The sequence below is a fragment of the Athene cunicularia genome (genome assembly GCF_003259725.1).
Source record: "Athene cunicularia isolate RWA chromosome 4 unlocalized genomic scaffold, athCun1 chr4_part3, whole genome shotgun sequence".
Lineage (NCBI taxonomy): Eukaryota > Metazoa > Chordata > Aves > Strigiformes > Strigidae > Athene > Athene cunicularia.
The window spans coordinates 23,499,920-23,516,232 of NW_020799100.1; the positions used below are offsets into that span (position 1 = coordinate 23,499,920).

At 48.6% G+C, this 16,313-nt stretch overlaps 1 protein-coding gene across 2 annotated transcripts; it reads right to left on the minus strand.

Annotated features, from left to right (window-relative positions):
* Positions 1-2,193: 2,193 nt before the first annotated feature.
* Positions 2,194-16,188, minus strand: LOC113479948 (adrenodoxin-like). Of its 2 annotated transcripts, XM_026848377.1 has the most exons (6): positions 16,096-16,188; positions 15,736-15,953; positions 7,988-8,203; positions 3,714-3,838; positions 3,198-3,327; positions 2,194-2,946 (listed from the first exon to the last, which is right to left on the minus strand). In XM_026848377.1, exons 3-6 carry the CDS (start codon positions 8,164-8,166, stop codon positions 2,826-2,828), a joined length of 555 nt encoding a protein of 184 aa, XP_026704178.1. In that variant the 5' UTR covers positions 8,167-8,203; positions 15,736-15,953; positions 16,096-16,188; the 3' UTR covers positions 2,194-2,825. The 2 variants fall into 2 exon arrangements, with proteins under 2 accessions (XP_026704178.1, XP_026704179.1); XM_026848378.1 differs by lacking the exons at positions 15,736-15,953; positions 16,096-16,188 and having other exon boundaries at positions 7,988-8,322.
* Positions 16,189-16,313: the final 125 nt, after the last annotated feature.

Here is a 16,313-nt window from a genome sequence, read left to right on the forward strand (position 1 = left end):
TACCTGGTCCTTTTAGCCCTAGTAAAAGGTGACATTATATTTCTGTAAATAACTCTGACATTTCAGAAGGCCCTTTTCCAGAGGCAGTGTGGATGGGGCAACTAATCAAATTCCTAGTCCTGCTGACAGGGACTGAAGAAGGATTTGGCTTTAGCATGAGGTCGAGGAGTTGTGGAAGTTGTTAGTCTCAGTTGAGAGTCTCAGTCCAAGAGCTGAGACTCTCCAGGTGGAGAGATGCACAGGCCGCCTCTTGGTGACACGTGGGGTTCCCACTAGCACAGGACCTGGCCCAGGTGCAGCAGAACGCAGCCTGGGGAAGCACTGGGCAGACGCAGGCTGCTGGGGTTGCATCACTACAGAAATGCAGCAGTGGACTCTGGGGGTGTCCCTGCGATGCCTCTCGGAACGATGCTTGAAGCACTGTAGCCACGGTGGGACTTGCTTAGAGGGTTGTGATGCTGCCAGCTGAGCTCTGAAAGAGGCTGAGAGCACCATATTAGTCTGACAGGCACTAAGAAAGTGATGGAAAAGGCCCAGCGGTTAAAAGGTTCAGGATGTTTCATTTCAAAGTGATGGGAGAGTTTTCGAAGGTGGTTTCTCTCGGAGACACTCCTTTTACAGAATTATCAGTGAATGCATGAAGGACCAGAGGAATACCCAAACCCTAATGACTGACAGGGGGTCCTGGTGGGCAGCTGTAAGTGGCCATACCTGGAGCTGCCAGAAACCTGCCATGGTTCAGTCCTTGTGCAGAGGGGAAGCCCCACTCCCACTCCCCACCATCAAATACCAGGGCAAGGAGAGAGGGGGAAGCCCACAGCCCCCATTCCAAGGTGTACAGCGTTTGATTTGTTATAGGGAGGGTGTTGAACACTCCCTGTCCCAGACCACGTCAGGGGCCCTTGTATGATGAAAGGTGCATGTAATCATAATACAACCCCCCACCATCGTTCCCCTCACACATGAACACTGATAAGGCACTCACAGCCTTTTTCCAGAGCTACAGTTGTAACTTTTTCAATAAAAGACACACAAGTTCGTCGTTGTGGTGCTGTTGTCACCTTTTGTTCCCTTGCTGTTACTTCCCTCCCTCCTATGCTTGGGCCATGGCATTTGGAAAGCACCAAACTGTGCTGAGAAGCAGTTGAGTCTCTGGCCCTGCACTCTTGGAAAGCCCAAGGAAGACAATTGCAAAACCTAGAACTAAGGGCCCCTTTCCTCAAGAGGAGAGTACCCCATCCTCACAGGAGGATGTGATGCTTGATGTCATTTTCCTGTCACATATTACATCCAACTGCTACCAAAATTCCTTTCTCAAGTCTCCCAAGTAGGATGTACCCCTCCCTGGGACAAAGAGGCACCTGGAAGTCACCAAGCAGTCTTGAAAAAGTTTCATAGCACCCAGCTTGCTGATAAAAAGAAATACCAAACAGACAGTGGTTTTCTGCCCCAGGAAGGCTACATTTTCCCTTCATGTACAGCCCTGACACAAATGGGCTTCCCTTCTCCCTCTGCCCTTTTTCAGACCCAAAGGAGAGATTTAGTCCAAGCTGGCCTGACACGTATCAGAAGCCCCACTCGGTGCCCCACCGGATGCAGTCGCTCAGGAAGACATATCATGCAGTTGGCCATCCGGGAAGCAAGGAGCCCTCAGGACCTGCTCCTGGCATAGATCAAGGCCAGACAACTCCAGCACATTTGCCTTGAAGAGACAATGACTCACAGCCTTCAGCCTCTTCTCATTTCTGCTTGGCATGTAGGATTTGTTCCCTTGCCCCACAGGCTGACAGAGACCCTGATGGAAGTTTATTTCAACCATCCCACTCCCTTCTCTGACATCCCAAAAGAGTCTCCCAAGACACATTCTCCCCCCTGCTCTGCAGGAGTCTCCTTCATTCAGAGTCCTCTGCACCACAGAACTGTCAAGGGACAGACGAGTTGGTTTAAATTGGTTGCTAAGGATAGCCTAGATTTTAACTAAATCCATAGGAAAGGTTTCTGTGCAGAATTCTGTTTGGAAAAATCGGTTAGAGATCATGGGTTCTCTATGACATTGAAATGGCAAGTTTGACATATTCATTCATACACAAGGGGAAAAATCCAGTCGAGTCAACCAGGCAACAGGATATTATACCTAAATTTCCATCAAATTCATTCTATCCCAAGCAGACTCATGTTACCACAAAAGTGCATCTCATAGGTCTATTAGACTGACTATTAGAATTTTATTTCATGTGGTATTACAGCAATGGGAAAACTTAATATTTGGAGAAAGTAGCAGGTTATGGCACATAACAATACAGTGACGTGTAACATCTTGGATTCACAGAAAGCGGTTCCTGCCCCAGGAGCTGCCGGTACCGGAGGGCTAACCAAGCCCAGCCTGTACCATCAAGCCAACAGCACACCGTCTTGTGCTTGGAACAGCTCTCTCTTAAGCTCCCCAAACTGGGAAAAATCCCCTCTACAGTTAAAGAGCCAAACCTTGCAAAATTCCCAGCAATTACTTAGAATAGCAGAATTCCTTAAATTTCAAAGGAGAGGGTGAGTCATAGCACAGATGTTTACTGTCCCCCGCCCAGGGAAAGGTGAAGCCATACGCTTTAGTCCAGTTGTATTCAGAGCACTTAGGCACTTAAAACATGTACCAAAACCCACAGTATTAAGCTTCGTTTAAATAAGAGATTTGTTGAACAGACATTTATACTGAATCAGACCTCTACAGTGTACCGCAAGCCAGCCACAAAAAACAATAGTATTAACCCAAAGCGAGTACCCTGCCACACCTAACATGAGGATGTGAGTTGTGCAGGAGTTGTTTCCAGCTACTGTTTGCTTTGCTTTCCAACCTCCAGCTGCCTCCTGATGTCCGACACATCCACAGGGACTCGCACCGTCAGACCATCCATCCACTTCTTAACACGCACCTGGCAGCCAAGGCGAGAGCTGAGAAAACAACACTGAGTGAGGCTCATCCATTCCCACAGTAAAGGGAGAAATTCCCCACCCGCATCTGGATGTCTGGTCCAGGCTGGGTTTTTACTAAATCTCCTGTTAAAGGTCTCATGTGCCCCAAGAGAAAACAGCTCTAGAGGCACAACTGTACCACAGAATAAGTCCCATCCCCTTGGAAACAGGTGCCAGGAGAATCTGCCTAGGATGTTTGAGAACCCGCTGTGGTCAGCGGGCAGGCTTACGTCTCCGTCAGCCCGTACGCCAAGTCCAGCATGTCCAGCTCTTCATCTGAGATGGCATCCAGCTTCTGGAAGGCGTCCTTCTCAAAGATGAGGTGACAGGTGGAGCAGGCTAATGTCCCTTCACACGCACCTGGCAGAGAAATGAGGGGGTGACAGCGAATCGGCAAAAACAAGGGGGTGAGAGCACTCATCTTGGGGAACAGTGTGAGAAAAGGTCCTTTAGCAGACCAGGAGCATGTCAAAAGAGATGCCAGAAAACTCAACAGATGATGCAGATTTCAGCCTGCCTCTTCTCTGGGGGGATCCCAAACAGTTTCCAAATTTGTACATCAGCTCTAACCAGCCAAACGCATTGGCACAGGAATCCCAGCAGTGATGGCACATTGTCACCTCCGTGTGGCAAAGCAGCCCAGCAAGCCCAATTCATGGTCTCGCCAGAACACAGTGACATGTGTAGAGCTGGTCACAGCACAGACACATAAACCCCAAGAGCACACACCCTTGTGCAACACCTACCAAATCCATCAATGGCCAAGTTCTGATTAACTACCACTTCCAGCAAACTCTCCCCTTCTTTGGCCGTGGCTGTAAATCTCTCTCCATCCCGATTTATAAAATGCACCATCACCTGGTCCGCAGAGCTGTAAAACAAGTTTGCAGAAATCAGAGGAACCCACCCCTCCTGCACGCCCACCGCCGAGGTCTTTCAGATGAGCACTAGAGACATGATACTTGGAGGGAAATGTGCATACAAACACTTTCTAGAGGGATTACAGCACTCATGTCAGAAGAGATTCAGATTATCAGTTCTCAGTGACAGGCAAATCCCAGTTGACCTAAAATATTTCCCACTTTATCAAACATCCCTCAGAATAAATGTATGGCTGCACATGAACAAGTGCAGATGCTCTACACCTGCTGCCTATGCTTGGGCAAAGCATTTGCAAGTCCTGGGCCTGGGATATTACATCCCTCTGTTTAGGATTAACAAGAACAGTGCTCAGGTTCAGATGCTAACCATGCAATAAAGGCTGTTGTCATTCACATTTTGTTTCCCCTTCCCAAGGGGATTAATCGATAACTGTTCCTTTTCTAATGCTTGTTCGTTCATGAAGTGCCTGCTCCTTCCTGAACTCAGTCACAGGAAGCCTTGTTATGATGAGACATGCTCAGCCCCAGCTTACAGATCAACTGTGCTGAGTAACCCCTGAGCCGACGTGAGCCTCGCTCAGGAGACGCTGATAGTTATTTTGACAGCCTGTGAGATTGAATCTGGTAGAGAGTTAAGAACAAGGCCATCGGCATCTCTTAGTGCTGACTTGCAGAAACCACATCTCCAAATAAGACGGAAACAGCACCCACTTCATCCCCTCCAGAGCAGGCTCTGCTCCCCACTAGTGTGGAGAAGGCTGCCACCCTCAGCAGCAGTGTCGCGGGTTTCTCACTGAGACAGCGTATTCCGAGACCATCTGTCATACGGGCCAGGGGAGCAGACAAGCACGGGGTTTTCTTAGTGTGCAGACCCAAATGGCCACTGGGAAGCAGGAGGTACCAGCGATTCCGAGGTCCCAGCCCCTGTGCTGAAGCAGGGCAGTGGAGGTTTTGCCCAGTACCCTCCACTGTGGCACTGGCCCTGTGCCCGTCAGCTCAAAGCCCAGGACCTTCTCCAGTGCAGAAGCTGCCCCCACCCTCTTCTCATCTGTCAGGCCAACACCACACACTACTCCCAGGGCCCTAGAAAGATCCACCCCTGTCCCCAGAGATCTGACCAGCTCCCGAGCACTAGCGGTGCCAGTGTTGCCCGTGGCCTTGCTGCTGACATTTCTGGCACTGGAAGAACGAACACAGCCTTGGAGATAGAGCGGATTTCAGTGAGAACTGCCCAAGCTCACAGTCCCCTGATTTTTTTCCACTTACACAAGACTAAGCAAAGCTGCATCCAGCTAATCCCAATAAAAGTGCTGTTTGGTACAAAGCTTGCTAACACTTCTCCGGGAAGCCCTGGGGCCAGTGGAACAAGCAGCAAGTATAACTCAGAGCTCTGAGAATTTCCAACCTGCCAATTTCTTGCAATATAATTGCAATATACACCGATACAAAGCCACAGCTCTGGAGTCACATATCACTGCAAACCTGCCAGCGAGGAAGGGCTGTAGCACCTACACTCCTCTGTGCCAGGCATCCTCTTGGACAGTCACAAAGGTTGGGAGAAGGAACTGGTTAAGTGGGAATTGTCCCTGGGATAGCAGCACCAGCAGGTGGAAGGCCTTACCCTGCCTGCTCATCCCTCTCTGCTCTGTAGCAGATGACAATGAAGTATGTAGAGATCTCTGCTGATTTCCTTTGAACATTAAGCACAGAAATATATGAGGATCAAGCTTAAACAATTTTCTTTGCTCTTTCTTAACTCATAAGAGGCAGAGGTGGAGTATGGGGGAAGTATCCAGCTGAATAGGAGACAGGAAAGAATTCCTGTAAAAGTGTAATGAAAAAGGGAGAAGAAATTTTCTCTTTCAAGTTTTTGGGTCTTGTTCATTCTGCTTCACATAAGTCACAATCACCATCTAGATCTAATCCCATTCACCTGCTGACAAACCTCTGCAGTACATCTCTAAGTGACTAAGGATGCTGGTTTTTAAAATGCCACATGGGCTTGACCAGCAAAACTCCAGGAGCAGAAAATTCCAAACAATTATTTATTTGGAAAGCCAATCCCCATATTCCATCGAAACTTGGAACTGGAGAAAAGAGTGAAACAGTGTATTTTGCCTTTTCTGCTCTTTTGTTTTTAGTTGTGACTTGATTCAGCTAGCAGGAGCAGAGCCTAGGGGCCACTGTACCTTCATCTGAGGCAGCTGGCTTCCTGTTTTTCAGAAAGCTTCAGCAGAAAACAATGCCTGGGCCATTAGTCTACAGCAGGGTCCCCTGGTTATGAAAACAGCTGTGAAGTTAGCACTGAGACCACACTGCAAAGGGAAGAGTTTCCTACATGCAGAATGGAAGGATCACACTGCAGTCACACACAGCCAAGCAGGACCACACTACCTCCCAAAGCAAACAGCCAAAGAACATCTTTAAGACATTTCAGTCTCCTTCAGGGAGACACCCACAGACATTTCTTTGTAAATAAGCAATTTAAAGACTAGTTCTCAAATGTCAAAAGAAAACAAAAGAACCTTCTCTATATTTTGATGGATTAGACTCATTTATTCCATTTTTATGGCAAATAGGCACGTTTCCTGGCGATGTTGGTTTTACAGTTATGGGTGAAATAATTTATTACACAATAGCAATGGTAAAGTCACAGGACTTAATGCTGCAAGTCAATGCATTCTTCAAGGGGATAATGCAAGCTGCCTGCCTGAAGGCAGAGCACGATAGATCCAGCAATCCCAGGGCTGCACGCATGTTTACTGACAGAAAACTTCATTCGTGTTGTCTCTGGGGCACCTAGAGCCCACATCAGCCCCAGGAGGATCCCCACACCAGGCTTCCAGGAGTGCTGGGGGGATCAGTTCCCTGCAGCCCCTCCTGCCCACAGCCCTGCCAGTTAAACGAGCCCGGAGACAGGTGAGCTGCAGCCAGGGACAGCACAGGGGGATCAGGATGGAGAGGGGGGAGCGCAGATGCTGTGGCCACAGACCACCCGCAGGACTCTGCAGAGCCTGGGTGCAGCAGCTCCCCCTCCTCGGGAGCGGGGATGCGGCCAAGCGCTCCTGCCCACCACACAGAGGACCCATGAGCAGCTTCTCTCTCTTCCCTGGCTGTAAGGGAAATTTAAGCTGTTTGGCTGTGTTCGTGGTATAGATGCCTCTGCCGGGGTCATAAACCCAGCCTGATTACTCCCCATTTTCACTGTTCAGTTCAGTCCCCTCCCACAGACCTGCTCACATACTGGCCTAGTTAGTTGTCTTCACATCCCCCAAAACAGTCCCACGCTCCAGTCTCCTCCAGAGGAGAACTGCTTGGTGTACCCTAGGCTCCAAGAGAGCCCGGAAGGAAAACATGGAGATTTCTTCATTTTCTATTTACTGTTGAATTTGTTTATGCACATTTCTGAAACTATGAAAAAATTCCTTTCACATTTTGTTAAGAAAATTATTTTTGAACCAGGATTTTAAAAACAAGTCAAAATGGATTAAACCAATTTTTGCTTCATTTAGGCTGAACTATTTTACAATGTCATTATTGTCACAGGACACAGTCAGAGCTTTGGAAAGATCAGGATGTGACAAACTCAGCACTGCAAGTTCAACATTTGTCATCTGAGTATCCCCTTTCAAAAAAAAAAAAATCTCAAACTTTCTATGACACATAGAACTAGTGAAGGGAGTTTCAAGAATGTTCTTCTCCCTGTGTTTTTCCCTAAAAGATACTTTCCAAGGCCATACAAACCAACAAGATGCCTACAAGTACTGCCAGAGATAGCTTCATAAGCAACAAACCAAGTAGAAAGAGACCCCACTGATAACAAGCCTTCATAAATCCCATTAGGCAGAGTTATCAGTATAGTTTTTCTCTAAGGTCAGACAGCAAAATGTTTTATTGCATTTTCTGTGATGACAGTTGGGTTTTTTTCTAGCGTCTAGCAGATTGCCATCTGACCCAGATCATACTGAACTAGGGGATCTGTGCATTCCCTTTATTTTGCTCAGACAAATGCAATCTCCTTCTGAATTATCCTTCAGGAACAGACAGAGGAAAGACTGGCTACTTAGAGGTTACTTACAAGGCAGAGGTAAGCTCATCCCTCCTGGATGCAGCAAGGTCAGGTTCAGCATTTCACTCACCTCAACTCCCCAGGGGCGTCCTGGAGCTTGTGCGTGGAGCTGAAGCCTCTTCTCCACCACTGCTTCACTGGTGTGTGACACTGCTCAGCCACCTCACGCAGATAAATAAAACCAATCTTGCTCATATTCAGTCCACTCCACAAGGATCGCATGAGCCCCGAGATGCCACGAGCCATCATGCTCTGTCTCCTGGGCTGTTGTCTGTTGCAAGGCCAGCTAGATCAAGAGTTATAAGTACAGCTGAGGGGTGGGGAAGGGGGAAAAGAAAGGAAAAGAAAAAGAGGAAAAGCTAGGACAGCCTCCCTGGGGGTGGAGGGAGGGAGGAGGGAGGGGAAAGCAGAGGGAAAGATGGACAGAAGGATGGTGCTTGGATCTTGCTGCAGCCTAGTCCATCAGGGCACGGGAACTGGGCGAGATGAGCCCCATCTCCACATACCAGTCCCCAGCAATGCTCACCTCGTCCTGCCTCCCCGACCTCCCTTTTAGGAACCAGACCTACCTCCAGTTACAGGGGCGATACTCACTGCAGTGTCTGATCATACAAGAGGTTGCCAGTTGAGGGCTGGAAGAGCCGAGAGGAGCACAGAGCGCGGCTGCCTCAGGCAGGGGGGCACAGCAGCTCTTAGAGCCATGGGGCGTGAGTAGGCCCAACAGGTCCCGCTCTTGACTGGATTGTCATCGAGCCACATCACTGCCTGCCCCAGTGCTGCAGCTCCCAGCTCTAAAATGTGAGTATTCGCTTCACAGGACAGTGGTGAGGAAGCAGCCACACTTTGCTCATTTGCTAAATTCTCTGCTGAAAAGTGTCATAAAGGCACAGATAAGGATTATTTATTTCACACTGATAGTTCATGCTAGTGAAACTTCTGTAAGAAGAAAACTCTTAAACGTATTCCCAGAAACACTGCCATTAATTTAGTCTACTCTCACCTCCAGGGTAAATCAATTTGCCCCCGAGGACCAAAATGCAACAGAGGACACAGTTTCAGTTCCTGGGTTTTGTGGAGTTTAAGAACAGCTCTCACCTCAGGAGCCCAAATTGTTCCTAATACCAAATTAACGTTTGCTTTAATCAAGTTTTTTTAATGCAGTAATGTATCAGTAGTCAGTATAAGCAAAAGCCTCTGAAACTAGACTCTCTCTAATCAATCCATACAGAGGAGATAAACTACACATGAGAACTAGCTAGAAATTGTTCAGAAAATGAATCCTCAACACACACACTGTGTTTTGAAGATAATTAGAAAGTTTTGGTTTTCCACCCCAAAATGAAAGTTTTCTACCCAAAGCTTTCAGATTAGAAGCAGATCCTTAAACCTTCTGAGAAAAGCATCGAAGGCACTGAGTGCAAGAATTTTCCATAAGGAGTGGGGAAGGGAATCCTATTCTTCAGTTCAATAAAGTTTTAAAGGCCAGTGTCCAAGCATTCAAACATGCCACCGAGGACCTGCAGTGGAGAGAAACTCATGGACAATGCATAAAGGATTAAAAAAGAAAAAAAGATTTCTTAGGGGGAAATCCAGTTTCAAAAGTCACCTGTCCAGTTCCCTCTCTTCCCTCTGCACCTGGTAGAGCAGCACAGAGCATTTCATTCCACCTCACTCCCATTTGCCAAGTGCAGGCTGGGCATGACTGCTCCCGTGACAGGGCACAGGCAAGAGGAGCAGGCAGTGCTCTGTGGAGGGACGTGATCTGAGGCAAGAGATTCGCATTTGCAGGGCATCACTGACCAGTCTCCTCGCCCCTTGTGCCAAACATGGGTGACACATGCCAGCTCAGTACACGAAGGGTTTGGCCACCAGCAGTCACAGCCCTGCAGCAGCCTCGCGCCAGCCCTGGCTCATTGCACAAATGCATTTTTTCTGTTGCAGGATTTGCTCCTCAGGTTTTGTTCAGACCAACAGCTCTGTGAGCGCAGAGAGGGTGGGACAAACCACTGAGTATCACCAGGGTTTTGATCCAGGGCGAGTGGTACCCCTGAGCCTGGAGTGGGCGAGAGCCACAGTGCGTGTCCCGGGGAGCAGCAGGGCCGGGCACGGCGCAGACTGCCCAGCCATGCCCAGGGTCACTGCGACTGCTCTGTAATTCCACCCCTTGACCCCAGCTAATGTAAAAATTCCTTACTTCCAACCATCTGTAGAGTGTCCTTCGAAGGCTTCCCCCCCCCCTCGCTCCTATGGGAGGAGAGCTGGCAGGGGCGTGAGCATTTGCTTTACCTGGACGCAGCCCTGGCCAGCGTCCCTGCTCTGTGCCCCCTCACTCAGGTCAGCCTTTCCAGGTGGTTTGCTCTCTCTTGCAAGCTGCCCTGAATGCCTCAGCCTTCAAACTCAAATTCTTGGGCTGCAGCTCACCCCTGAATTTAACATCCATCTGTGCAGCCTCCGCAGCCCTGCCTAGCCCTGCCTGCTTTTCAGGCCCTACAGGGAGGCAGCATTTCGGTGTCTCAGGCATTTCCATAGCAGGAAAGCAAGACTTGCCATGAGCGACACAAGGAAAGGGGCCACAGCACATCCAAACAAACCACAATGCATCTTATCTCTCCAGCAAACCTTGAACAGAGAAATACACCAGATATATGTGCAGTCGTTTTTCACAGCAAGGACACGTGTGTGTTTGCCCGGCCCTGACCCCTCCCCGTGCCAGGAGCTCAGAGCACACCAAGTGATGGGTCAGTGCCACCCGACGGGAGAGGGGCCAAGGCAGAGAGGGGTGTGGGGTCTGAGCACACCCAGCCCTGCAGAGAGGGGGGCACCAGTGGCCTCTGCTGAAAGCAGGAACGGCCTGCTGGAGGAGGAGAGAATCACACTCTGTACCGAGTTCGGATAGCCTGTTTTAGGGTCTTTGAAACGGGGAAAAAGGCCAGAAAAGTAAGATCATCTTTTCCTTCCTCTTCCCCAATTCCATCTAGCAGCAAGTCTAGATGTAAACGCAGCCTTTCCAGAGTAAACCAGTGTTCATTTAGCCCAGGACACAGAAATAGAAAGCTTTGCAAATAACCACCCCTCCTACAAAAAACAAAAAACGAAAAAAAAAAACCAAACCAAGCAAAAATATCCTTGCTTTGAAAAAACACTCTCAAAATGTTGCTTTGGAGATCAGCACACACTTTATGTGCAGGAAAGACACTGCCGAAGTGAATCTTTAACTCTGTTTCACAGAGGTCTGGCAGAAGACAAGTTTCCACGGGTGTGCTCACATGCTCACACCCCCCCGGCCCCCACCCTGCTTGCCAGCAGGTCACACTTTGCTGTTGGTGTGGTGGCTGTGCCTACACCTCTAGCGATGTGTTAGCACATGCTGGCAAGGAAGTGGTTTTCTAGCTCAAAACACGTTGCACCAACGCAAAGGACAATTTGCCCCTGCCCCAGTCTAGGGACTCTCATGCTAATGCCCAAAAGAGCTAAGAGGTGCCATTAACTCCACCTCATCCCTGATTTCTGCACAAAAAGTAAAACAGACTGAAGTCAGCACTGCACTGACCCAACAAAAAGTTCCACAATACCAGAAGCACACCCAGACCTTCTGAGGTATCGTCAGAGTTCCAATCCTTCCATGGGCGGTGCAGTAAACAGAGAGAACGTCAGCACAAGGCCGACTTGCATCGGTTCCTTTGGGCAGGAGATACTCTGAGCAAACAGCTCTGACCAGAAGAGCTCTTCCATAAACTTTGTGGCTTCCAAGAGATCATAGACGGAAGGTTTAAAATTATCTTATTAGTCTGCTGCTTCTCTGAAAGCAGATGGAAACCATTGTGTAATCCTGTTATTAATATACACATTAATACAGTTTTAACGATGCTGCAGTTCTGGGGTTGTGACAGTAACTCCACTACCATTTGAATCAAGATTTGATACATTTGATAAATGGAGGAAGAAGTTCCTCCGCAAAGGAGCAGAAGAGGAATCAGAAGGAGCAGGAAGCACCAGGAGAGGCAGCCTGTCCTGCAGCAGAGCAGCCAAGAGAGCAGGAGAGGGAAGAGACAAAAATCTCACACGAGTCAGAAACCACCTGGCTCCTACCCATGGGCAAGCTACAACATACACAGAAAGATTACAGGTGTCATCCAGGCAAGCAAAGTAACACCTGTCTGCTCCAGTACTGGAGGATTTCATCAAATCAGTACTTGATAAAATCCCAGGTGACTGACAGTGGAACTCCCACAGGAAGAGTGTCCAGAGTGGAGGGAGGACCTGAGCCAGAAGGTCAACAAATCATGACAACACTGAAGGCCAGCACTGAGCCCCGTCACAGAAGCCACTGCCCCGGCACCGTCTGGAGCAGGCAGGAGCGGCCGCGCTCTCCCCGGGTCTGGGGGCCGGTGGTCTGGGCACGCCAAGGGCACGGAGCTGGCGGCCTGAGCTGAGGTCTAGGAAATGAGCCACCAGGTTCAGCCACAATTCCTCTGCCTTAGAAGAAACACATCGTCCTCTGTGCCTTGTTTTACCTCTAAAGAAGCAGGAGAAAGGATTCTTGGTTGGCCTCTGAGGAGCGTGGATGAAGGATGATGGATGAGACAGAGAAGTGCTCTTGCCAGAGCTGCACCGTCTCAGTCATGCCAAGAGACAGCCAGAAGCAAACCTGCACTGTTCCCACAGGTGAAGTCTCAGGGACTGCAGTCAGAGCAGCAGACACACAGACCCAGGAATAATAAAGGTTTCCAGAACACAGCCTCCGTTCTTAACTTGAACAGCAAGAACAGATCACCCCCCCACCTCCTGCCAAGCCCACCACCTCGGAGTCCTGCGAGGGAGCAGATACAGGCTGCTTACGTGCACAGAACTAAAGCCACTGAACTAAACTAAAATTCTCCTTCCTTGTTGTCACTACGAAAACCCATCAACCACCCTTCCTGTTCCAGAACAAGCTGCTAATAAAAGCAAGTAGGACAAGTTGTGCTTGTTCTGCTTTCTCCAAGCCCACAAGAACCAGGTACAAAGTGCTGCCCCGAAGCAGATGTACTGACACAAACCTGCAGACCAAGTGCTCACATCAGGTGTACTCAAGCCACAGACACTGCCACGGAGACTGGAAGCTGAGGGGGAAGACGGTCAACATGTCTCATTTCTCTCTCAAACAAGACCACCGCTCATCCACTCCAGCCTTTCTCTAGGTGTTCCGCAGCCTTCTGAGAATCACTGCCAACAGGAGCAAGGGCCCAATTTTCACCACTGGAAGCAAGAGGGCAGCAATGCAGTCATTGGAGATGGGCCAATACAGCAACAAGGAAACAAAAAATTCACAACAGCGCTTCTTGACAGCAGCCACTTCTGCAGTGCAGCTGCTGCCCGGCTGAGTGAAGGCCACCGAGAAGTTACAGTGCCCCAGCCAAGGCCTTGCAGATGCTTCTCCTTTAGTCAGGGATGCTCCAAAGATAGATGGGAGCACATGTGGGGTATAGACAGCCTTCACCATAACCTCCCAGCTCAAGAACAGTATATTCCACATTACCTTGACCCTTCAGTCAGTCTTGTTGATTGAAGATCAACCCTGTCCGGTATTTCTTTAAAAGATGATCCACAGCTGGAGGCAACAGCAATCACAAGTGCTTGTAATTTTCCAGCTAGCTCTGCTCACTTGAAAGCAGCATCAATGGCATTAACACCTGCTCAGAGCAAGTGCATTCTCAACAGAAGTCAGAGGATCAGTCCCTGCCAGGAGTTCCCAGTATTCCTTTTTGCAGTCTCAGCACTACTCTTTCCTTAATGTCTCCTCATTGTTCTTTACTCCACTTTTCCCCATACCCACTTCATGCTTCCTTCTACCCTGAGAGACTCCATCTTAAAGTTGCTAGTAACTTCCAGAGACCCATCACTTACAGCCATAAGGACCTGCACCCTTATCCACAAACTGCATTTAAATTAGAGCTGCAGACATGCAAGACAAAGGCCAGCCTCAGCCTAACATTCAATGCACTGAGGCCCAGATTCTTTTTCTTACAGATAAGTTATTTTTTCTGTAAGGGAGACATTAACATCATGAGTCAACTTGCATAAGGGTATGCAGCAGTTATGGGTCGACATCAGCCACAGATGATTGCACTGCTCTCTGCCAGTTGTCACGTGCTCCCATTACACACTGGTGTAAGATCATTGGACTGTCTGCCCAAGACTGTGTTACGTACAGCTGGGAAGCTGGTACTCAGCAGGAGTCACACTGACTGGACAGGACAAAGCAGCCATTCCTCAGCTACTTGCTGCTTTCTCATCGAGATATAGTCTGTTCACAAGTGTGCAAGCAGCTGCTGTGCAACTGTCTACAACTATCATACCTTGTCCTGTGCGTTACCAGGCTTTGCAAGGTGTTGGAAAACAGCGATTAGATGCAGCTGCTGAACAGAGAGCTGCTGCAGCATGAAGCACCAAGTCTGAAGCCAGGTTACAGACAGAAGTAGCAGCTTCTAGGACCAGCTAAAGTGAGAAAGAGGGGAACAAGTCTTGTTTGGTATCTCAGACTATTCAACCCCAAACAGATTTCAAGAAGATAGTGCTGTCAAGTCAGAGTCCTACCCTGATAAGTAGAGCGCAAAATCTAGTTCTTACTGCTGTAGTTACTAACAGTTACTAACACAGTTCCCTTACTGCCATAGTTACTAACAGTATCCTACACAAACTGACCTGAACTGCCACGACAACATTTTTTTTAATGTGACGAACAATAATAGAATAAGTGGCTGGGAAGCTCCCAAGCCTGGTCATCTGTTCACTGAGAATCTCTCACGAGGACACTTCAAAAATAAAAATGCCCATGCTGCCCTCCAAATGTTTTAGCCTGAACAAGCAACCAATAAGCTTGTCACCTACTTGGAGAAGTCCCTACAAGACCTGTTTACACCAAAACAAATCAGAATTTAGAGACCAGCCCCTTGGTAATTCCCTGCCTTAAAGTGAAAACAAGAAAAGGAAAAAGCAATCATAGCCTTATTTCTACAGTTGCACTGACTCCAAGTAGGAGGACAAAGTATCCTAGGCCAAGTGGATTAGTCCACCAGACAAATGTATCTCAATAAAAACTTGATTCTACTGTTACTTTGGCTTTTAAGTTCAGTAAGCTCCACTGCTTAATAAAACCACATTCCAGAGCCTGCAAAAAGACAGTGTTTCTGGTCCCCAGTTCGTCTGAGAGCTTTTTATGCTCCAGCCTGTCCCTATCCCACAGAAAAAAAAGTCATCTGGGCCCCAGCACTTGTAGGTATGGCCTAAACTGGATCTGAAATGTAATACAGACTACAAATCCCACAGAAGCTGTCTACACAAACTAGAGCTTAAATACAAGTTGTTGATTCTAAACTACAAAAATGCCTTCCAACAGATCAGAAGAATCAGGTGTTTTTGTTTTGAGGTTGTGTTGTGGATTTTTTACACTATGTAGTCCTGTGGAAGCAGCCTTCTGCCATTAATGCTTTGCACTTCATTTCTTTAAAGACAAACTGAATATAGATATACCTAACTGGAGAATTACTAAGCCTCCTAAATCTCCATGGATACAGGCAAGGGAATCCATGAAAGCTGGACCACACATGCAGAAGAGTAATCTGGCTGCAAGAGCAGAGTCCTCAGAGACTCCAAAAATTATTGTGCATTGAGAAGCAAGGGCAATAAAATCATTAAGAACCCCATTTGTGAGAGCAACCCTTCCAGAGCAGCACAACCCTCACCTGAAGGCTGTGGCAGTACTGGAGCAGACACACAATTCCTCCAGGGGGGTTCAAGGTTTTGGAATCCTGGAAGGAAGAAACGAGAAAGACCCACCTATGGAAACTGGCTCTGCGCCAGGCCTGGCAGGGATTGCAGAAGTCTCTGCTGCTCCACACTTCACGTTTCGCTTACAGACAAGTTCAGGTTCGTCCCCTAGCACCAGAACTCTGCGCACTAACACACTCTGATGGAATCTCTGCCTTATTCTGCAGGGCAGCAACCGCGAGGCTGTGGTTCTGCAAAGCCCCTCTTCACAACCACGCTGAGTGCAGCTACAAACAGAGACCACAGAGTTAATTAGCAGGAAGGTGTCAGCAGCCACACTCCTCCATCACTGCTCCCAGGGCCAGGCGCAGCGCCGAGACCCCGCGCCCCCGGCACCCTCACCTGGGTGCAGGCGCAGCAGGCACTCACCCACAGCGAGATCCAACAGCGGCTCCTCCTCCATTTCCCCCATCTGATACAAATTTATACTCAGTGTCTCCACAGAGAAATGTGAATTCCAGTACTGGCTCCAGTCAGCTTGGAGGGCTGGGGAGGGGGAAAGGGAGGTTATTCAAGCACTTGCTTTTCAGGAGGCAAGTAAGCGATGTCCTTATTGATGAGAGTGCTTCAAGGCCAGTAACCTCTGG

Coding starts and splice junctions, on each gene's coding strand:
- LOC113479948 (XM_026848377.1), bottom strand. CDS start 8,166: ATGATGGCTCGTGGCATCTCGGGGCTCATGCGATCCTTGTGGAGTGGA. Junction 3,839..7,987: donor GACGCCCCTGGGGAGTTGAG/GTGAGTGAAATG, acceptor CTTGTTTTACAG/CTCTGCGGACCAGGTGATGG. Junction 3,328..3,713: donor CTTGGCCATTGATGGATTTG/GTAGGTGTTGCA, acceptor TTTCTCTGCCAG/GTGCGTGTGAAGGGACATTA.